This window comes from Egretta garzetta, unplaced genomic scaffold, assembly GCF_000687185.1.
Source record: "Egretta garzetta isolate BGI_Z169 unplaced genomic scaffold, ASM68718v1 scaffold81, whole genome shotgun sequence".
Classification (NCBI taxonomy): Eukaryota; Metazoa; Chordata; class Aves; order Pelecaniformes; family Ardeidae; genus Egretta; species Egretta garzetta.
Genome location: NW_009258671.1, coordinates 502,039 through 525,460, shown reverse-complemented (window position 1 = coordinate 525,460; position 23,422 = coordinate 502,039). Strand labels below are relative to the sequence as shown.

Genomic DNA, 23,422 nt, shown 5'->3' with positions numbered 1-23,422 from the left:
GGAAATGTTCTGAAAATTAATCTTCTATTACATCAAAGGAAAATTGGAGGCTATTGTTATTTCTTAAAGGAAACTATCACTGCAAGGAACTTTCCTAATCATTTATGCTGCTACTATCTATAGTAGTTTTGCTGCTACTATCTATAGCAGATTTTTTTTATAGTATGTCTTTCCCCTAACATACTTGAGAAAAACAAAAATGACATACACAGAGGAGAAAATAGCTTATGCAATAACGGTTGACTTGAGATAATTACAGATGTTCAGACAAATTTGGTCGCTAGATGACATACTCATCTGATGATAATGCTTGAGATTGGAACAGTGACAAAAATACCAGCTTCCAGACAATAGCATTGTGTGTTTCTTTGTCCTGTTTATGTATAAAATAATTTATCCCAGAACTTTTAAATAAATGGGATTTGATAAGGGATTCTGGAATCTAAAGATGCCCTAAAAAAAGTGCATGAGGAGATATTTATTTCATATATCTGGTAGTCTGGCTGATACCTGATGGTTTCTGCTTCTGTCTCTTTAGGCTAGCTTTATTCATGAAGATATTGAAAGTGCAATCAGTGACAGCAAAAGTGGGAAACAAAAGAAGAGGCTTGAAACGCTGAGGTAAACCCCTAACTTCTTGGCGGTATATAGGTTCATCAAATAGTGTTACAGCATTCAGAATCTCTCCAAGTCTGCCTGCTGTCTTTTGCTCTTTTTTGTTAGTTGATAATATACTTCCCAAACCGTGTGTAGAGGCCTTGCTTTAATAATTATCTCCAGCTCTCTCAATTAATAGCGTCACTCTTACCATCCCTGATTCCAGCATAGTCATGGGAACAGCTGACATCAGTACCACTTGCCAGAGAATAGCATTGCATGTCTCAGTACTGCATATGGACCAAGTAGTTCAGAGTTTAAATTAAAAACATAAATGCCCCATAACTCCAAGTAAATAAGATTGTAATAAAAGGGTTTGGGGATCTAAAGATGTTAAACAAAACAGCAACAGAAGATTGAATAATCTTCCTGCCTGCCTTTTTAATGATGCTGAAGACTCCTTGTTTTCCTGGTAGGGAAGCTTCTCTGCCCGTTGGAAAATGTGGGGGAGAAGAGTCTGTTGGGTTCAGAGAAAATGAATACAGAGATGAGAGGTAGCCAACAGGGGCATAGAAACAAGGGCACAAATATATTAGATACTGAATGGTCATGGGGGTAGTTTGTTGAAAGGTTAGTATGTAACTGCGTCCTGATAGTATCTCTCAATAACAGTTTTGTGGTCCAGATAGAGAGGTCTCTGCTGGACAAAAATAATTAAGTAAAAACGTCACCATTATATGAATGAGTTTATTACAGTCTTAGCCACCTGTGAAATTCTGATGTGCAACTCATGAAGTTTTCCTAGAGTAATGGACACTTCTATAACTACAAAACAAAAACTGAACTGTGTGTAACTTTATCTCTGGGTTTAAAATCAAATAAGTAGACTTTACTGTTTGTGGGACTGTAACAAACAGGTATAAGCACAAAGAGGCAATCCAGAAGAACTCAAACACATTGGATGTGCTGGGAAACTAATGAGATTTAACTGGGAAAAGAATGTAGGTCAGTACATCTGGTGGGAAAAATAATCCAAAATATCAGTCTCTGAGGGCAATAAGGCGAAGAGGTCATGAGTGCATGACAGCATAGCGACGGTTACTCGCTGTCATATCATGTACATGCTGTTATCGGGTCACGGGAAGAGACCCTCCTGCCTGGCATTGCATTACTGAGCTGCTGCAAGGTTATTGACAAGAAGTGTGGGACATGTGGAGAACAGTGCCTGGGAGACTGGAGGAAGGAAAGGTGAAGGAAAGTTTGTTGGTTTTTTTTTTTTGTTTGTTTCGTGCTCAAGGACCAAATAACACTTGACATTTTGTTGAGTGCCATGAGTGAGATGGGATTATAAAGAGATGAATTCAAGGTGAAGATGTTGCTTTTAGGGGAAGGGTTGCGATGTGTGTATGACAGGAGTTGTTGGGGTTGTTTTTCTGTTGGTATCAAGTTGCAGAATGACTTCAAAGACCTCTTTCCTTATGGTATTTAAAACTAGATTAAGAACTGGAAAATTGGAAAATTGCAGGTGGGAACATTGATACATTTGTATCAAAACAGGCTGAACAGACCACTGATATAAAAAGGAAAAGCAGCCTCTACATTTAATTGTTTTTTTGATAGTGTTTTATGAAACAGGTGGTTAACAACCTGTCAAATTTAGGGAATAGATACTCAACTGTGATGACCTCACATTCTGTGGCACTGCTTGGGGATTTCCCATGTGGCCAGGTGATGAAGGTTTGCTAACCCCATCATGGAGGGGGTTTCCTACGATGTTTAACATATTTACACATTGTGATCTTGAGTGCTGCTTACTTGGCAAGTTCATAGTATGTTCAACAGCAGAAGAGGTCCTTGTAAAGCCTCCTTGTCCTCTCTGACTAAGCACTAGAAAATAGAATGTTTCTCCTGCAAGTGTCACTTCTGGGCTTTCTTCTCTTCCTCTAGGATGATCTCCAAAGCTGACAGCACCATTCCTCCGCCGCCGCAGGCGCCTGCTCCTGTGCCACCGGGGACCGTCACCCAAGTGGACGTGAGAAGCCGCGTGGCGGCGTGGTCCGCCTGGGCTGCAGAGCAGGGGGAGTGTGAGTATTCCTGGGAGCCCGCTGCTGCAAGTGCGGTGACAAACAGTTGTTCTGGGCAGTAGGCTTTTGTGATCCTCGGTAATAACAAAAATAATTTGGAAAGACCACTTTCATGAAGATTACAGTAACTGAATGCAGATACAGAAATGATTGTACGAGGTCACTTCTCTGCCCTTGCTGAGAGCAGACAGGATTATTCTTCCAGTCTAGTTTGAAATGCCCCAAGCCACCATTGCCTGATCTGGGGAATGAGACCTGACTGTCATAATCTGACGTGTCATTTATTTGCACTTATCCATTGTCTGAATTTCTCTTCAGAGCTTCGTTTACTTGTGTTGGGGGTGTGGGCTGCCGATTTTAACCTGGGCTTTTTTGTGAACATTAATAACATTCACAGTAGTCAGTACTGTCCTAAATATAGTAATTTAATGACGCTCTCTTTAGTAACAGTGAAAGCATAGGCCAGATATTTTGGACAATTAAAAAAATATAATCATGGATTAAAAGCCGACTAGAGATCAGCATTATTTATTTATTTTATATTTATCATTATAATGGCCTGTATGGCTAAACCAGTTAGGGGGTTTGTTGGGTTTTTTTTAAGCCTGAACTAAGGAATGCTGTAGCATTTCTGATGGGTTTGAATTTTTTCTGTGTTTGTTTTTTTAAAATCTCTAATGGAGCCATTTTTTGGTGTGTTTTTTTTTTTCTTCTAATAATAGACACTAAAATTTTAGAATTAGAAATCATTAACCATGGAGTCTTTACCATTTTTGGTTTATTAAACTATATCACTCAACAAAGTACACAACTATGGAAAGAAAACAACTAAAAATATTCAGAGAAATCTGTAATGTTGAGAATGTTTTTGTCTACTAATCTACAATGTTACATCTATCTTGAGTAAAGGCTAGTTTGTTCTTCTGTTTGACTTCTCCTCACTTCAGAAAAGTTTCATCAATTTGTCAAGTTTTGTCAAGTTTGCCAGACCACTTGTGGATCTGAGTTCCTGCAGTGCCTTTTTTTCCATTCATGTGGATCTTCTCTAAAATGTATTTACTAAAATCCAATCTGTTAACAAAAGTAATACAGTATTCAGTGCAACTTAAAAATGTAAAGCTTGTAATTTCTCAAAATGTAAACCTTTTTGCTTTCAAATAGAAGTCACTGACTGTCCATTTTTATTGGGAAATACCTGTTTTATGACATCATTGTCTCCCATTTCTGTGTTGCCAGACTTGGTCACTCTGCCCAAATTCCTACATCCCTTTTTGCTTATTACCTTTTACATCAAAATTTTCTTTGAAGTCACGGCTAAGCTCTTCCTTCTTTCTCCCTTCCTTCTGCTGGAGTAGCTTTCAGCATATTTTGCAAAATGGGATTATTTCTCATTACGTTGTATTTATAATCGACCACTTTCTGCTTTAATTTTTTTTATTTGGTCACTGGTACCACACTTTCATGGTTAACTTCATTTATGCAGCTGAGTTGACTGAAAGCACACACCTACGCCTTTTTTTTTTTTGTGAGACTTGGCAGGATCAGGCATTAGGATGCAAGATTTTCAGACGGCAAGAAGTCCTTACAAAGCGAACAGTACAAACATTCCCCATCTTTTTTTTACAGCTGTGTGATTTCAAGCATAAGCTGTATAGGAAGTGTTGGTTACTAATTCTGCATATTCTCTTCTTCCCCTTTCTGCAGTTGAAAAACATAGACAATACCATGATCATGAAGAAACAGCAGAGATGATAGCTGCCAGGATTGACCGAGATGTTGTAAGTGAGAAACTCATGCAATATTGCTTAACGTCTGTGAAATGTTGCAGTTCTACTTCATGAGAAGGCTTTTTCCACATGGGAAATTCAGTTCTGGAGGAAAGCTTTCCAGGCAGCCTATGTTTGTGTGGTAGACCTAAAAATGAAGAGGCGGTAGTTCTTTTTCTTATTTTTTTTTCTTTAAAAAAGAAAGAAAAAGAAAAAAAAAGTACTGAATGTTGATGCAAAGTTTTCTGCTGTGAAGAGCTAGAAATATAAATACTAATTTTATGTGGTAGATCAAATTCAGCAAAGTATGTAAGGATAAACAGAAATTCCATTAATTTAGTGAGACTTAGATATGTGCAATATCTGGGAAATGAACATATAGTCATTTCTGATATTGCCTGTAAGCAACAACATTGGGCAGATCTTATGATGTATGCAATATCAAATATTGACCCATCTGTCAGTTCTAACTTTCTACTTGTCTATTCTGATGTTGCCCTCAGCAACATCTGAGGGTCTTGAGGAAAACATGTTGGGGCCTGCTGAATTGGTGTATACATGTTTTCCCCAGGGGCTCTGTCATTCTCCTCCACTTGCTCTTTGAAAACAATTCTTCAAAGAGTACTTCTATAAAACTACATTCTGACATTCAACAACCAGCTTAATACTTTGTACTAAAGGAGATTATGAAGTTATACTGTTTAAGAAAATGCTGTCCTACACAAATAACTAGATTTTTTTTCCCTCCATTGTCCGTTGTGAGAGAAAATGTAATGCGTGAACGAATTTATGTAATTCCAGTCTGAATTTAATAATCTTGATGCTTATATTTTAAAAAACTTCCAGTGGCTCTAAGTTTTAAAAAATCTAAAATTTAAAATACCTTACAGGTTTGTAAAGTTAAGAACATCATGAATCTAAATAAGCAATGTTCTAGCATGGACTTTGTTCCGAGGAAGCTGTTGGTGTCTGTGAGAGTAGTCTTTTTTGATCTCTGGAGTATTTCTGCTATAGGTTCTGTAGAGAAACTGTTACTTTTCTTTCCTCCCATAGCAAATTCTGAACCATATTTTGGATGACATTGAGTATTTTGTAACCAAACTTCAAAAAGCTGCTGAAGCATTTGCTGAACTTTCAAAGAGGAAGAAAACTAAGAAAAGTAAAAAGAAAGGTCCTGGAGGTAGGAGTTCTTACTGCACACAATTTTGTTTCTCTAAGGATCATTGAAGTAGCTAGCAAATGTGTCTTTTTGTGTTGTTCAAGAATGTAATAATTTTCTTTCACTTTGAGCACAAAAAATCCTATGCAGTATATTCTTAGAGGGGAACCTATGAAAATTATTTGCTTGAAGTCAGTGAGGAGCGACTACTTAGAGATATGACTGCAGAATATGCTCACTGTTGTGGCTCTATATTTATGAAATTCTGTAAGTTGGTAAATTTATTATGTATATATATGTTTACTATACCTGTAATATTTATAGAAATTATATCACATATAAAAATCTCATTTTGTTCACCAGAGGGAGTTCTTACTCTCCGTGCAAAACCACCACCTCCAGATGAATTTGTTGACTGCTTCCAAAAATTCAAGCATGGCTTCAATCTTCTGGTAAGTGACTTCTAGTGGATACACTGGTGTGAGGCATGCAGTAACAGTTTTTTCCTGAGACTGTTGCTGTTAAGTATAGCATGATCTTTGTTTTCCCTGCTGCTACAAATTAATTTGGGTGTCAGGTTTGCTGCATTTGTTTTCCTATGTTTTATTTCACTAGTATGAACAGAAGAATTAAAATTCTTGGGAAAGATGAAGAGGAGAAGGAAGAATCAGTAACATAGCGGATTTGCTTTGTAGTTATTTTTAAGTAGAGTTTTCTTGGAGGTTCCGCCTATTCCAGAGGGTGTGGATGTTTTATTGCTGACTCCCCTGAGGGAACTGCAGAAGGTTATCTTCTCTTTGGGAATGTTTTAATCAAGTCTTCTGCCTTCCGTCTAACTTTCCTGGTGTCTGGTTCACGTAGAGAAACCTTGTGGGTCGTAAATGTGCTACTGCTGCCAGCTGTGCTGAGGTGGCCATGCCATCCGGGGAATTGTGAGCGTGGGTCTGCGTTGTCTTCATCTCCAGTGCTCTTTCAGAAGGAGCAAACCCACAAGTATCCTCTTCAAGAATGCTAATATACCTGGAAATGTAATCTTGTTCAGTCCTTGGCTGACACACAGGAAGATAGCTCAGCTGATACTTGACTGATCTTGAATGTTCACCTTTTCCTTCTCCATCCAAGGCTGAACTGAGAAAAGAGCAGAGACCACCTCTGGCCTAGGTTGGCCTTTGGGCCAGCTTTGGGATGCTGCTCCTCAAGGGCTCTACATGGTGGCTAGACGAGCGTATATCTTTTTCAGCATTGTTGTGTTTCTTCTTTTACTGGTTCTTTAAAGCCTTTTACTTGGGAAATTTGAGTTTAAATCGTAAAAGAATTTCTAGGAACATCTGTTGGGATCACGGTTCCGTTGCATGCTTGCCAGCACCACCAGCTGTGGCCTTAATTTAGTTTTATTCAGCTATGCCTATCAGACTCTCTGTGCTTGTTGCCATCATTACATAGGACCTTTCTGGCCTCAGAATACTCTATCCAACAAATTGCTGTCGCTTTATAGGTTCTCAACAAGCAGAGATGCTAATTCAAGAGCCTTCTCCTGGCATCTCCTCGTCTGCAAGTGCTATTAAAGGAAGGCAGCAAGTGGGACACCTTCAAAGCATTTGCTTTCAGATACTGGCTGTCCCTTCCAATTGCTGGGGAAGCTATGCCAACTGGAAAATTTGTTCTTCCATTCACTGAGTCAAATCAGCTTTTTCTTCCTCTTGGGGAATGAATTCTGATTGCAGGGATGTAGGTGATATTTAGAAATGTTAAGAATATGTATTTTTTTTAGAAAAACCCTATGTCAAATGCTGCGATTCTGACCTTAAAGGATTTCTGGTTTGGGGGGACGGATGTCTTAGAACATGCTGATCCTTCTCACTAATAGTGCATTCTTTTTCCCATTCTTGCTTCTTACTGCATTCTGCATTTACATTAGTTTTTCACCCACAAACAATGTGTGCATCTTTGAATCTTTATCTCCTGTGCAGGAGAAGAAGCTCAGCCGCATCTAGGACATGGTTTCTAATGTGGCTTTTGAAGAGCTGTGCTGTAACAGTGCTTTACTTCAGCATCACTGCAGGAGCCATGAAAGCCTGAAATTTCAGTTCCTGGTGCTTTATGTCAGACATGGAGAACTGTATAAAATGAAGAATCTAGTTTAAAAATAAAAGGAATAGCTAGAAGAATAAAATCTTTGCCAGTACAATGGAAACTGGTTTAAAACGTGATGCTGGAAGCTCCTAGAAAATGCCTACCGTCTGTTAAAAAAACTTTAGAAAGACCAAAAGAAAGTTGTTATGACTGAAGAACAATGTATAGGAAGTTATTAGAAGTAAAAACACATCCTCCTCCTTTCTTCATTTGGAGGCACACTCTGGAAGGCTAGATGTAAAAGTAGAATGAGGCTAGCCAAAAGCAGTTTGAGGAACAGATGGCAAGATGCAATAAAAACTATCATAACTTTTTAAAACACATTCCGGCATGCTTCTAACTTCTGGAGCCTGCAGGGCTAATGGTGATCAGTAAAGAAAAGAAATCCTCCAAGAAGCTGTATCAGAGAAAGTGTTTGATCTTTTTTTTATGCATATATGAACTTGGAAAAGCTTGATAGCGGACAATATGTTAGTGAAAACCTTTTTTTTAGGGGTGGCACATGAGATTATCTGTTTCAAATTGAAGAACTGGTAATGGTTTAAAGAACAGCAAATTACGGGCAGATGAATAGAAGCTCTGTTTGAATGGACACCATTCATCCATCTATTCTAAAAACCAAATCAGCAGACCACACGGTATGGTGTGTAACCTCTCTCAAACTGCCTTTCTTCCAGAGGAAGAGAAGTGGTTAAGGTAATGCTGATAATGTTTAAAGTCATTCGGAGGATCTGAGGGACTATGACAACCAGGTACCCCTGAGGTACCCGCACATGGGATGCAGTTTGTAGGCAGGTATATTAAATTGAGAAAGAAGTAAACATGCATCTTGCAAAACAAAACAATGTCTACAAATCCATCAATGCTTTGATTTTGTTTCTTTGGATTTCCAAAACACATCCAGCAAGGTTACACATGCTGAAGTTCTTAAAGAAACTGTAAGGTTGAACGTAGCTTGTTAGATTCTTGTTGAATCTAAGATTCTTGGTGAAATAGAAAACAAATTATAGGACTAAAATGATAGTTCTCAAAGTGCAGTAAATTCAGCAGTGAAGTCCCACACATGCCTCTGCAGAGGCCTTTGCTGCCCAACATATTTACAGGTGTTCTGGCAAATGGAGAGTGTAGAGTCTGCAAATGTAGAAATATCTCATGATAGCAGATAAAGTGACACATGAAATTCAATACTGATACATATGATAGAGCATGAACAGGTGGGGAAAAATCTCATATAGCGAATGAGAACAAAATATTGCTGTAACACAGATTCCTGTGAGAATGTCATCTGTGTTCAATGGTGATCAACCAAGCAAATGTTAAGAACCATTAGGGAAAAAAAAAAGAAAATTAACAAATAAAGAGTGTCAATTAGGAAAAGACTAAACAGAGGAAGAACATAATAAATCTCTAAATGGTTATGAGCATCACTGGAAAAAGCGAGTAGAGAAGGATTGCTCAGTTTTCAGTTAGAAAAGAACTACAGAATACTAATGGAACTAAGAGGTGGCAAATTTCCAAAGGATGCTTCTTTACAGAGCACATAATGCACTTGCAGAACTTCTTGTTTTGCACAATAGGTGCTAAAGATACACATGGACTCAAAAGCAACTGGATGAATGAGCTCTTGCACTTTGCGGATGTTGCAAACAAAACACTGGGCTTAGGCCGACCTGTGGCCTGAGCAGGGATGGCCGTTCTTATGTGAAGTATTTACTGTCATAAAAGTTAACTGTTTCTTAAAATGTATCATTTTCTCGTTCCTTCAGGCCAAATTAAAGTTCCATATCCAGAATCCTAGTGCAGCTGAACTGGTTCATTTTCTCTTTACCCCACTACATATGGTAAGGTTTTATAATTTTCTCAGGATTTTCCTTCAGAACTCTTGTATTTGTATGCTCAGTAACCTTTTCAAGGATATCAAGATTGAAATGTTGTGTCCCTGGACAATAACTAAGGAGAAATGCGTGTATTTCAGGATGAGGTTCTCCTTAGAAAATTATTTATACCCTTTTCTGCTTATATTCCCATCCATTAAATATATTTATTTAAATCAACTTTAGCTTTCTGTGTTACAGTTTGCCATTATAATTTTTAATTAACAATAAAAAATTGAGATAATTTACATAATGCAGGAGGAGAGTTGAAAGCATAGCCATATGTCTATTTAATGGAAGTATATGTGGTTTTGATCAGTAGAGCAAAGATAACACTGCCAAAAGTGGGTCTAAATATAAAATGGTTGGTGACCAGAACAGCAGTTCTTCTGCAATAAGTGGCTTAGTTAATCTATAGGACATTAAGACACATTATTAGCTTCTCAGAGTTTTGGGAGGGGGTGTTCTTGTGAGTAATAAACGTGTCCTAGCAGCACTGTAGGTAACCTATACTCACAGTAACTTCCTTCCTTACAATGTGTGTGTTCTTTGTATTATTTTAATACTTGGATTTAGGTGGTACAGACAACAGGAGGTCCAGAGCTTGCTGGTACGGTACTCAGCCCCCTCTTAACAAAAGATACTATAGACTTCCTGCGATATACTGTCACCAGCGAGGAAGGACAGTTGTGGATGTCATTGGGTGACACATGGACCAAAGCCAGGTGAGAAAAAGCCTTTGCATATTTTAGACGTGATCTCTAAACTCGAGTTTATTGATGTGATCTTAACCAGGTTATCCACCCCCCAATAAACTCAATATTACTTTGTTAGGCTTTGGACTCTTCAGAACTGTTCTTTGAAGTTTTTGGAAAGGAACTCTTCAGCCTCAGTGGGATTTGGGAGTGATTTGATTTTAGGGGTCTCAAGGGGGAGAAAATGCAAACAGAAATTTTTGGTTTGCTCATGGTATGGAGAACCTATTGACATAACCTTTTTGCAGTCATTTTTCCTGAACTGTCCCTTGCATATTTCCAGTTGTTTTTCAACATTATTTTTCCAATGCAGCTATCTGGACTTCATTAAAAAATCAGTTTGAAGAAGCTGCAATAAAAAGTGACAAAATATTGAAGAACACAATGCAGAGTTCTATTTTCAATTTCCAATAATTATCAAAAGCTAAAAATTTACAATGCCTTTACTTCTTCAAAAACATCATGATGCTAAAAAGGAAATGCTTATAATTTTTAAACAATTATTGGCCGAACTATATTACACGTGCATACCCTACATGTTGCATGTAATGGAGTCACTATTATGGTTAGGCTTAGATAAAAATTAACTATTCTATGCATTTGTTGTTTTTGAGGAAAGTATATGATCTGAAATTACTTAGGGAAATAGAATATGCAAAAGAAAAAGTTTAAATTAGCAAAGTGCGTTTCAACTCTGTAATCTGTGGTAGATAAGTACATTTGATAATGATTAAGTATGCAATTGCTTGGGCTGGAAATGCATCATGTATTTTGTGTTCATTCATCCTTGCTCTTAGATTTCAAATTGGAACGTAAACATCTACCAAGTGGATTTTTTTAATTAATTGATTGATTACAAAGTAGTTGAGTGTTTTGCTGGTAAGGAAGGCTGCATAGAAAGCCCTAGAGTGTGTAGTGACATCCTCAGAGTAGGGGGGTGACATACTGGTCGTTCCCTTCCTTGAGCTCACTCTGCTGCAGGACCAGGAATGTCCAAATTCATCCTTTGGGCCTATCATTTGGACTGCTACTAAAAAATGAGCTGAAAACAGGAATTGCAGCTCCTTGTGATTGCCAGAAAGCTTACCCCAGCAAAGCACCTTCCGCTTGCCTTTACCTGTTTCAAGCTATGCTGGCTTCATAGCAGTGGAGATTGCCTCATATCATTGAAGCCCCATGGATGAGTGGGTAGAATAATGTTGTTCTTGTCTTGGGAGCTACCATCGTCATTAATTTAGTCCATCCTGAAAAAAGTTTGGTGGAAAGAGAAGTAGCTCATGTTGGGTAGTGAAGAATGAAGTGCATAGAACATAGTTGGTTGACCTGTGCAGATTAGAAATCATGGTCTGATTGATCTCAGTAGATACACTGTGTTGTGGTGCAGCGGGAGAGGTGAATGACAAAAGTCAAGGGTTACTGACCTAGCTCAGGCCTGCTAATGGGCTAAGTGATTGCTGACTGCTCCTGCAACTTGTGTGACTGGCAGCATTTGTCCCTTAATTTTGAGCAGTGTCGACAACGACGCTGTTAAACGACTGTAATGTGCATTCCTGTTTCTGCTTTCACTGTGAAGATACAGTAATTTATATTGTGGGACAGTCTGTTATGTGTAGTGCAAAGGCAGGGCATGAAAACGTTTATTTAGGTATTTTGTATTACAATAGGGAATACTAATGGAGCTCTGAAAAGTAATACAGTACTTTAAAAAGATCAATCTGGACTATAACACAGCAAATGTGATGATAATTCTTGTGTCTTGCAGCATTTAGAGTTGGGTTTTTTTGCCAGTAAAAGCTATTTTTTTAACTTCTTTTAGGTGGAGCTAGGCCCCCTAAGCTTCATACCTGCTTTCAGACTTTCTTATAAAGCAGGCTGCTGCTTTGATGTCTTTTGTCTGGTGCTTTAACACACATAAAGCGTTTGCAATATTTTTTCCCCATCTAACAGTTAAAACAAATCCTAGATTTGTTTGTGATTGATTCTTCTATTACTCATCCTTTGCTGCAAGACAGAAATTTGTTATGTTTTACCACTAACAAGTCCTTACAGCAGGAGCAGTTTCTTTCTGCAAGGCACAGCAGGGAGCATAGTTGTGGTCAATAAATGTTTTCTGCTGATTTTCTGTGTTCTAGCACAATTCTGCCTGTACCGTAATCCCAGCCTCTCCTCTATACTAATAAAAATTCTAAAGCATTTCAATTTTTAGGAAACATATTAAACCAATATTTATATGGCCCTTGGTACAGATCTCTAATTTACTTTTCACACAGAGCGGATTGGCCCAAAGACCATTTTATTCCACCTTACGTCCCCCGTTTCCGAAATGGTTGGGAGCCTCCTTTGCTGAACTTCATGGGAGCTCCAAAGGAGCAAGAACTCAATCAGTTAGCTGAGTCCGTGGCAAATGTTGCAGAGCAACAGCGGAAACAAGAAATGAAGAGACTGTCAACTGAGGTAGGTTACTGGCGACAGCGTTTTGTAAATTAGCTGAAGGCAACACCAACTGCTTCCTTCATTAAGAAAATATTCCGTGACATTATTGGAATAACCATGCCCTGATGTCTCCTACATCAGCGCAAGCTCATTGTACTTATGTTAAAGTTATACGAATCAAATAAGTGTTCAGCCACCAAAAATGTGATTAGGAAAAATATAAGGCTTTTGCCTACTGCTCTCCTTGAACTTCATGCGCTTCCCCACCTCCCTTGGGAGGACAGTCCAAGCCCCTATGGTTCAGTTTGGTTCTTGACCTGTGCTTTCATTCAGATCCCATTGATTTTGATCGTATATACTTCAGGTAGAATGTGAACCAAAGTGTTCTCAAGCATGCATCCATGCACAGGCACATAGACAAAAAGAAAAAAATATCACTTTTTAGGGAATTCTGGAGTTAAGCTGCTTCCTCACAAATGTGGAATTTAATACTCCTTTCATTAATTTCTTGATACTTCCACTGTATTGCAAGCAAGTATTTGGAGGTGCTATCAGAGTAATGCCATGTCAGGTAATTTAGGCCTACTTCTGAAAAACAGCTGCCAATTAGAAGAACATACAGAAGTTTTAGTTTTGGAAGCTTTTCGTTGTTGGGAGGACATAAGCTTTAATTTAAAATTTTAATTTATTTTTCTATGCTAGCTTCAGTTTCAATCAAGTGTTAGCTAGTCCAAGATCCCCTGTAAGCAGCTGTGGAAGTGGAAGTGCACCTAAGAATTTTCTAGGTTCAGTCCATAGTCTTCCTTATCTTCCTCAAGTACGGTATTTGAAGTACATCTTGATGTATATCTCCATGATACTGGATTTTATCTTAAGTTTGTAATATATATATAATATAAATATTTATCTGTTAGTGAAAAAATGCACATATGGAAGAAGATTCAAGGGAAGGATTACTGGCTGTTGTGAGATGGCGTTCTCTCGCAGAGCGATTCTCTGATTGGAGACAACAAAGCTTCCCCAGCAAAGGTGTATCAAAACTGCCTATGGAAAGCTTGTCACAATAAAACTTTGTTTTCATGAAAATCTCCACTAGTCCAAAGAAAAAGTCTACTCAGCTACAGAGACAAACAAAATTTGGGTAAAAAGTCTGCCAAGCAAAGGAGGATAACATGGTACATATTTGATTACTTAAAACACTGTTTGGCTTTATGCCTAACAAGATATACAAGAATAAATGTACCAAACCCCAAGTTACTGCCAGTGATTTCATTTTGAGCAAAAAAGCATTTAGTGAAGTTACTGGGCACAATAATGTGAAATGTAGCTGTCGCCATTGCTGCCACCCCCTTCCCTAGTCAGCTCCCAAACAAGTCTCAGCAAACGTTGTCTCAGGGTTTCGCTACTGCTCTACGTTTCCATGCAGGTTTTTTTGTATACATTGTGCTCCTTCTAAATTAAAAGGAAACAAACAAACAAACAAACCCAAACAAAGAACAAACAACCCCCCCAAAAGGCAAAATGGTATTGAAAAAAGAACATTAATTTTTCTGTCCTGATGATTGTAATAATTTAATTTGTTATTTTTATATATATACTTAGTTAAAACAAATTTTTGGGGGGGAGGAGCAGGTAGAAATACATTGAGGGATTTTAGTTGCTTGTGTTTCAGGGAGTTCATGCTCTTCTTTTTGGTGCCAGTAACATTAGTTGGATTGGCAGTTTGTGCCAGCTTAGCCTCTTCATCTTAATCATTAGAAGACGAAAAAAGTACAATAAATCCCAGTTCACTGAAGGTGTTTTTGTGCCTGGCACCTGGGACGCCAGGCCTTGGTTTCATGCCTGTTGCTGGTTCCCGCGTGGTCTTGGGCAGGGCGTTTAACCTCGGTACCTTGGCTCCCTGCACCAGTGCCGCCTCGGCACATCCCAAGGGGGAAAAGCACTGAGCTGCTTAATAGCTGTCAAAAGCTGTAGGTGCTCAGCTGAAAAAAGCTGCATGAGTGCAAAATGCTGTTTGTCTGCAGCAAAAGGACTGCACTGGAGTGGGTGATACCAGCGCAATTATTCTTTCCTAAGTCTGCCGTAACAGCTTGTTTAACAAAGGGTGCTGGAAAAAAATAAGATGAGAATTTAAGTGTTCATCTCTTGCCGCTAATTGGCCTCGTGTCTTGGTGTGACACTGCTCTCCCGAGGGCCGAGGCTGGGTGTGGAGAGCTGTGCCACGCTGGCAGTGGAGAGAGGGGGCCTGCGGCTGCCCCGGCTGCCCTCCTTCCGCAAAGGGCATCGGGGGTTCCCGCTCATGAGAACCCTTGGTTTTCTTTCCATTCCTGGATGTTAAGGTGTAGCCACAGAGAGAGCTCCCACGGTGGAGTCAGTTCAGCAATGAGGACTTCAAACGCTTTCCATTCCTGGATGTTAAGGTGTAGCCACAAAGAGAGCTCCCACTGGAGGGGCTTCACGGTGAAGTCAGTTCAGCAATGAGGACTTCAAATGGCAGTGAAACAACGGGGAACTGGTGATAGAGAGTCCAGTGAGGTTAAGGCAGCGCAGATAATTTGTGTGTGAAACAAAAGGAGTTCCTGCTTCCTGGGTGTCTTTTGATGTAAGGTATAAGCTCGGTGATGCTTGAGATTTTTTTCAAAGTTGTCTTAATAGTATAGTTTTAAAGAATATTCTATGTGTAGGGTGAGGGTGGGTTGTGTGGTTGTAATCTCTTTTCATAAGCCCTCAGCCTCATAGGCAAGTGTCTCTGGGTGCCAGGTCAGATACTTGGAGGTAGAAATTAGGTGAGTGGCTTTTCTGTAGCCACACAGATGGGGAAAAAAAGCAAAACCAATCCCCCTGCCCTGCAAAAAAACCCAAAACCCAAACCAAACCAAAAAACCACCGCCAAGAAAACCAACAAACCAGGCTTAGAGATTTGGCAATTTCTGACGAATCTCAGCTGTTCTAACTTGTGCAACTGAATGGTGGTATAAGGAAAATATCTAGGACGAGCAATTTCAATATCATAATTTCCAGAAATGAACTGCTTACCTTGTTTTTGTTTTGAGGAATGGTGGTTAAAATAATTCTTACTCAGAAGCAGAGTATCATTGCTGGATTTAAGGTGCTTTTTTTTTTTTTTTAAAGGACTGCTATATGAAAAGAATTTCCTAAAGCCTTGAATATTCTTATATGTGTGCTTGTGATAAATTGTGATTATTTTCCTTAATTATATCAACTATCACATTCATTTTTGCACTTCTTCTTTGACTACAGTCATGTTCAGTGAGAGGGTGACATAAATGAGCCACTTGATACTATGATCCTGCAATAGAGTGATAATTTTACTTGGGAGGTTTTATTTCTTATACAGATTTACTGTTAGCTAGCTAGAGGTTTCTGGCTTTTAAGTGTACATCTAGAACAAAAGCTCAAAGCGGTTTCTGAGTGCAATTTATTTTAAAGCCATTCAGCCATTGTTTCCAAGTTGTGTTGCTGTAGCGATATCCGAGAGATGACACGGACCTTGCCCCAGAGAACTGTTTTTCGAAAGAATATCCACTGCAATATTAATGCAGTGGGATGACATCGGATAGAAATTCTTTTATTCTTATCCTTTTGATCTCCCTGTTTATGTATTTGAAATGCAGAAGTTATTAACTTTTCATAGCAGAACCGTGAGCACCTGAGGACACGTGAATGCTGACAGAGACCCTGGGGGTGCTGGATTAAGTGAAGTAGGTGGTGCCGCTGATGACACTAATCCACTTTGTGGCTTTGTTTCTTTTTTGTCTTCCAGCCTCCCAGTGTTCCCGACTACCCTCCATCCGACGGGTATGCATTCAGTAACACAGTTTACAAAAGAGGGCCTCTGCTGGACCAGGGGGCGGCTGTCGCTGCCTTTAAGCAAACTGTTAGCCGACATGTAGATAGGTAACACTGAATCAACGGCGTACGTGGTGCTGTGGATAACTGTCCCGACTTAATGCTGTTGGGGTGCCGGTGTCTGTAATTAGCTCTGGCTGTGTCTGGAGCAGATCGTTATTTCTATGCGGAAGCGATTCTGGTTAGCAGTGGGTATTCTGCTTTTGCCTCTCTGAGGCACGTCATTAATTAGGATAATTTTTATGGAACTACCTTGTTCGTGTATGCTGTTAAATCAATGCTTTTGTCAAAAATGATATAGTGGAATTCCAACCCAATTGAGAACACAGAATCTTCCGATGTGGGTTCAAATTATATTTCTGCTTTGTTTCATGTTTTTAAATATACTCTTTGCTCTTCTCAGAACTACAGAGAATGACAAATCTGCTCTGAGATTCATCTGTCCTTGTTTTGAATGATTGTTTGATTTGTTTAGCTGCTGACCTCATGCTCCATAGCCTCCTGCTTTTTGTTTTCTGGGCTGGTGTGTAAATATCCACTTTCAGAATAGCAACTCCTCGTTTCTTCCCTTCTCTTTCAAATGTTACAAAAAATGCTCTGAAATGTTTGCATAGCAGCCAGCGTCTTTTTGCACATCCTCTTTTATCTCCTTCATTTTAGCCTAAATCCAAATAGTTTGACAAGATCAAATGCAGTGATCCTTGGAGTCTCAGCCTTGTCTGTGGGGAGAATTTATACCAGTACAAACTGTGGAAGTAAATTGGTAAAGCGGTGTTGGAATTGCTCCCCCATGCCAAACCATACCATAGAATCATAGAATACCAGGTTGGAAGGGACCATAGTCTGTATACACTAGAGGAATAGTATTTTAGTTTATGTGCCATGGAAGATGCTTAAGATGCTTTTGGGGATCAGATTGCTGCTTAAGACATTAATATAACTCTTTTGATGAAAACCTTTGCATAACACCTAGTTTTGAGCTATGTGCTAAAAGATCCTGTTAATCTGCATGCAAACATATCCCCACATGGTGTGCAGAGTGAAGACTCGATTTTTTTCCTGAACTTTAGATTTATTCTCCATAACAACAACAGCAGTAGTAGTCATCTCTAATCTTTTTCTTAACTTTAGTTACTTTCTGGGTTTTTGTCTCAGGACCAGTCAGCTTGAAATCTAGATGATCGTTACTCTAAATTCCTTTCTCTCTTATCTGTAACATGATAAGACCTGTTTTGTCCTTTTAGAGGAAGATTATGCCATGCAGATGGTGTTATCTCTATTTCAGGTTTAGAGAATGGGGCTTAGTGCATTGAGCTATTGATGATATCAGTGTATCTGACTGCAACTGGAAGAGTCACCCAAGCCTCCTTTGTGGCCAGTAAAGAGAAACGGGTGTTTCTAAGTAGTTCATGTAAGGTGAAATTAGTCTTTTGAAAGATAGGAAATGAGACATGCTGTAGTGGTGCCCGTTTCTCACCACTGATTGCAGGAGGGAGCCTAGATGGCTGGTACCGATGCAAACATCCAGAGTGTGCCTCTATCTCCCAGTCTGTTCAGCATAACACAAACTTCCATTTGTTAATTGGCTCCTGAGACATAGAATACATGCCCGGTAGGAGCTCATTATTGGGGAAAAGCTGTGGATATGTATTACCCCAAGTAACTTCCATTTAAAGATAATTTTTAAAGCATCTGTGAAGAAGCAGGTGGAGGAGTGGGTTTGGAGGAGGGAGTGAGAAATTCAAGCTGACCCTTTCAGCCATCCTTTGCTGGTCCTTGTTCAGAGCTGGCATTGCTAACGAGCCATCTGAAAGCAGTGACTGAGCCACCCACTACCTTCTGAGGGACAGGTAGGTTACGCCTTCTCCAGGGAATATTTAGTCACAGGGAACTTCAGTGAACCTTATCCCAACATGCCAGGACCTCCAGTAAGGTGTGTATTCCTCGGGTGACTTAAACTGTTAAGGTCTTAAACTTCCAGTATGTTACTAAGCATATCGGGGACTCTCTCTGATGCTAGAAGAGTACAGAATAGCTTTTCGGCAAGTTATGTGGTGCTTCAAAGCAGTATGCTCTGTAGTTTGGGTTTGTGCTGTCATTTGTGAAATAGCACCCTGGGAGTCTGTGCAACCTGCTAGTCCATAGGAGAGCAGAGGGCTGCAGTTGCAGCGTATCCAACAGGCAATAAGAAAACACAGTGGAGGGGGGATGGAGGGAAGCGCTGAGAATATTTGTGCCCCAAACAAACTGTTTGGCTCATTAAGCTGGGCTTGAGGAATTCTACAGTCTCTTGAGAAGCATACAGCCAGTGCCTGGCCTGTGTTCTGGGGATGTTGCTGTTGATTGCAACAGAGCTGAGTAAAACTGAAATGTAAGCATTTTATTTATTTTTTTTTTAAATTCTTCCTGAGTTACGTTTTTTGATGGGATCAGGATGGTTAGGTGTGGACAAATTAGGAAGACACAGTCAGTGAAATGAGTTTGGAAAGGCCGCCTAAAAGTAAAAGTACCTTCAGAAGGATGTTAGTCATATCCCTGAAATAGTAAGAAAAGAGTTCAAAATTATATAAATTTTGGCTGGGTGGCGGAAAAAATTTGGATTACTCACACGTCTTTCAACCTCATAACAGCTGTTCTTCAGCCTAGGGTTCATCCCATGTTTTTCACTCTCTCCTTAAATTCTTTTAGTATTTTGCCTTCCTTTCAAAATAATCTTTCAGTCTAAATATGACTCTTCCTTTGTTCTGCTCTTCAAGTCAAGTGAGACAGTTCTCCACAGCCATGCAATAGCTAGGTAACTACTGGATTGCTCAGGTACACCTGGGAGCCACGGTTATAGAGCACCAACATCAGCAACCACCTGCATTTGTACCCCTGTGCTATGGTGTTGTATGAAGCATTTCAAGCCATTGATTGTTTCATGTTTTCATTATCCATTTTTTCTTTTTTCTTTTTTTTTTTTTTTTTTAACTTCACTACCTGGAATGGATTTGGATTGTTGGGTATAATTTGCAATAACTGAACAATGTTACTGGTTTTTTGGACCTGTTTTGAGGGGACTGGGGGGCTTATCACTTTGAAGAGGTACTATGTCAAAGAAACTAGTAGCTTGTTATGCAGAGACAATCTGAATAGATCTTTCCTGAAGGAAACAGAAAGATGTAGAGTTATACTGTGGTATGAGTTTTTCTACGATGAACCCTGTCTGTAACTGCCAAGAAGTTATTTTTAATTGATACAGTAACTTGAGGTTGTTAGAGTTGATGGTGTCTTATGGTCAAGATCTTATGGACCTACAGTAGACGAGCATTTTTGAAATAAAGTTTCATTCCATTGGTGTTGATGGCAAAAATTTATTCATTTATTGTTTGTTTGAAACTTCATTTATGATCAACACTAGAAATAGTTTCATACAAAACACAAGCTACAAAGTATATACTAAGTGTAGTCATTTGTTTATAAGGCAAATGATTGTTTAACCTACTGTAGGAAAACAGACTAAATATAGTGTACACATTTATCTTAATACAATGGCACCTGCTAATCTTAGTTGTTATCATACATCTTGCAAGCAGTGAGCTGATAAAGCTTACCAGTTCTTGAGGTCCATGTAGCTCAACTGCTTCTTTCTTTTGTTTCTTTTTTACTTTTTTTTGGAACTTACATCAGTGTTTTATGAATAGGTAGTTCTACAGCAACATCACGTTATGATGGGGTTTTTTGTTTAAATGTTTTTCAGGTTGTTGGAAGAGGGCATTTAGTCTGTGGTTTTGTTTGCTTGAATGTCTCACTGAACAATAGTCTGTTATTCCCTTTGCAGAAACTATGAAGCACACAGTAAAGCACAGGCCAAGAAATATGCCAAATGCAAGTACGAATTTATGGCAAGAAACAACAGTGAGCTTTCTGTCATGAAAGAAGAAATTGTAGAGGTAATTTTTTAAATTTTTTTTCTCCAAAGAGAAAACATGAATTTCTGTTACTACTCAAAGCTGAGGGTACCTTTCCTGCGAGCATTATGGCTGGCCTTAACGGTTACTTCAATGTGTTTCTTTTATCTTCCCTAAGATGGAAAGTTCAATTAATTTGTTTTGCATCATAGACAAGATTCTGTGCTGATTTATGAATTGATGCTGTAGACATCCATGCTAGAAATATATTTGTGTGTTTCTTCTATCTTCTCTAGTGTTGCTTTTAAAAGCCTAATTTAGTGGAATTTAAATAACTGACTCTGGCAAACACCGTCTGTGTACACACAGGGCATAGCAAAAGACTCTCCTTTCCTGAAAGAGATGGTACCCTGAAAGCTAGACAAATTTGGAAGGGAGGGAGCAAGCAAGCAAGAAAATCTTATATGTAAGATTGCACATCAGGTGGTCAGGCTTCAGACTTCTCCTGGCCGTCCTGCTCCAGTTCCCTGTTTACTCAGAAGCACGCGCTCTCCAGATTTGTGCTTTCCTAGAACGATGTGCTTTTCCTTAGGTTATTAGTAGTCACTTATTCCTTTTGTCAACAGCATGTAAGTTTTGGAGATGTCAGCCTCTCCGTGCAAGCAAGTCAGTCCACTGGGTTGTCCAGCTCGTGTGAATTTACAGAGATTCACTACACACTTTTCTTCCATATCGTTTCTTGAGAACCATGTTTTGAAAAGTGCAGTACTACCATGTAGAATTAGTGATGCTGATAATCAAGGAAGCCTACAGGGGTTTCTCAGCGACATTTATGTAAGATCTGTTGGCAATCACAGAACCTGACAAGGTTATGGTTTTGTTTTTAAATGATGCCCAGTCTAGGTACTGGCAGGAAGAAAGTCAGAAAAAATACTTAAATAATTGTCTTATTATTTCAGATTCTGGATGACAGAAAGCAGTGGTGGAAGGTTCAGAATAAAAGTGGCAGCACAGGTTTTGTGCCAAACAACATTTTGGACCCTCTGAGGAATCATGAAGGTGGTCTAGGATGGTCAGAGCCTGTGTATACCCGAACCATCCAGGTACCATCCACTCCTTGGCAATGAAACTTTCTTTTGAAGTGTGCCTCTGTGTGTGGAGCAGGAGGAGATTTGTATTTCTTTTACAGACTGAGGCTGATTTCTGTATTGCATAGAGTCTAACATGAGTATAAAGTTGATGAAGATACAGCAAAACCTTTTCCTTTAAGGGATTTTTTTTTTTTTTTTGCTTATTTGCTTAGAGGTGGTAATTTCAATCCTAATGGATGTGTCTGCATTTATTTTAATTGCAAATATCCTTTGTGGATTGGTAGCTGTTGATGCCAAAGAAGGAGTTTGAATTATTTAAGGTAGGGTCATCTTTGCTTCTCCTAGGAGAGTGAATGCTAGCTTTTCTTTTTATTTTCTGTCTTTGTGTGTCTCTATCTTAGTCTTGAATTTATTTAATTATGTAATTTTTGAGTCATAAAAAATAGGCGGCTTTGCTTTTGAATTCACAAAGCAGGTATTTTTCAATTACTATGCCTGTGCATCAATAGCACTCTAGTCTCCTGACCTAATTTTGGTTTTATTTCTTTCATGTTATGGTGTGGAATTAAGATTTTTTTGTTGTTGTTGTTTCTTTTATATGTTGAACAGAATTAGAGGGTAAAATAATAATAATAATAAAAAAATCTTACGTCAGTGCAATTATCCACCTGAGCAAGGATATACAGGATAAAGTTGTAATGTGTATTTTTAGACAACATTTAAGTGGGCTGGAGGCTTATATAATAAGAGGCTGTATTTTCTAAGACTGTTTCTTCCCTTTTATATCTAATGATTTTGAAAGGTTAGGCAAACAAATTTGGATTAAGCAGAAATTCCAGGCATGCCTCTAAATCAGACTTTCAGTCCAAATGCAAACCGAACTTCTGTTGAAACTTGAAGTTAAATTTAATTTAATTTAATCTAATATTCATTCCTTGTGCCTACACACTCTGGCTGATGATTGAAAACTGAGAAATGCCATAGCGTTACTGTTGACTGTCTCTGCTGCAAACTCATCTAAAAGTCCCAGTCGAAGGTGTCGCTGTGCCAGACCCTGCATGCACAGCTATCGTGAAAGGTGCAGCTTTTGCAGTATTTCCAGTCTTTCCATGGATATAGAAAGTCTCTTGAGAAACGGATGCGATGCTATTTCTGGCACAATAATGCAGTAGACCCATCTTGAGCTTGGTGGGCTTGAATCAGACCATTTCTGAGTTCTTCCTATCCCTAATTGTTTGCCAATAATGTGTGAGCTCATTCAAACTTGATTATGGTTTTTGCCTGTGTGTGAAATGAAGCATGTACCTAGAGTGCTTTTCGGATCCTGATTTAAAGATCTGGCTTTTTTTCCTCGAGTGCATGTAATTTTGTGTGTTTGGAATTTGCCAAGAAATCCTGAGCAGACTGAGTACAGTTCTGAGTAGAGATTCTTGCACTATTCTTTGTAATGCACTGCAGGTTTTGAAGTTTTCTGTTTGAAGTTGTGACATGACATGGAAGATAATAAAATAATCATTTTTGCAAAGCATTCTCCATGGACCTGTGAAAATTAGGCTCAGAGAACAACATTTAAGATAATTTTGTTTCTTTGCTCTCTGGCAGGTTGTTCCCTACAGTCCATGGCTTGTTTTGTTTGTAGCTTTATCATATTCAAACGTGAGTTTCAAATCCTGTGAAATTATTTAGGAATATAATGAATTACACAGGATAAAGGGAGTCTTTACCAAGATGTGTCAGTAGTATTGTCCTTAACTTTATGGTCATTATTAT

The 23,422-nt window shown here is 38.9% G+C and overlaps 1 protein-coding gene across 1 annotated transcript in view; it reads left to right on the top strand.

Annotated features, from left to right (window-relative positions):
* The window catches only part of EPS8 (epidermal growth factor receptor pathway substrate 8), a 54,169-nt gene that overhangs the window by 16,358 nt on the left and 14,389 nt on the right, over nucleotides 1–23,422 (top strand). The window contains exons 6-16 of the mRNA XM_009648724.2: nucleotides 539–621; nucleotides 2,545–2,681; nucleotides 4,386–4,459; nucleotides 5,501–5,627; nucleotides 5,970–6,058; nucleotides 9,506–9,580; nucleotides 10,190–10,338; nucleotides 12,639–12,822; nucleotides 16,586–16,719; nucleotides 20,492–20,603; nucleotides 21,521–21,664. Of these exons, the coding sequence (XP_009647019.1) occupies nucleotides 539–621; nucleotides 2,545–2,681; nucleotides 4,386–4,459; nucleotides 5,501–5,627; nucleotides 5,970–6,058; nucleotides 9,506–9,580; nucleotides 10,190–10,338; nucleotides 12,639–12,822; nucleotides 16,586–16,719; nucleotides 20,492–20,603; nucleotides 21,521–21,664 (1,308 nt within the window). The remainder of the gene's footprint in view (nucleotides 1–538; nucleotides 622–2,544; nucleotides 2,682–4,385; nucleotides 4,460–5,500; nucleotides 5,628–5,969; nucleotides 6,059–9,505; nucleotides 9,581–10,189; nucleotides 10,339–12,638; nucleotides 12,823–16,585; nucleotides 16,720–20,491; nucleotides 20,604–21,520; nucleotides 21,665–23,422) is intronic.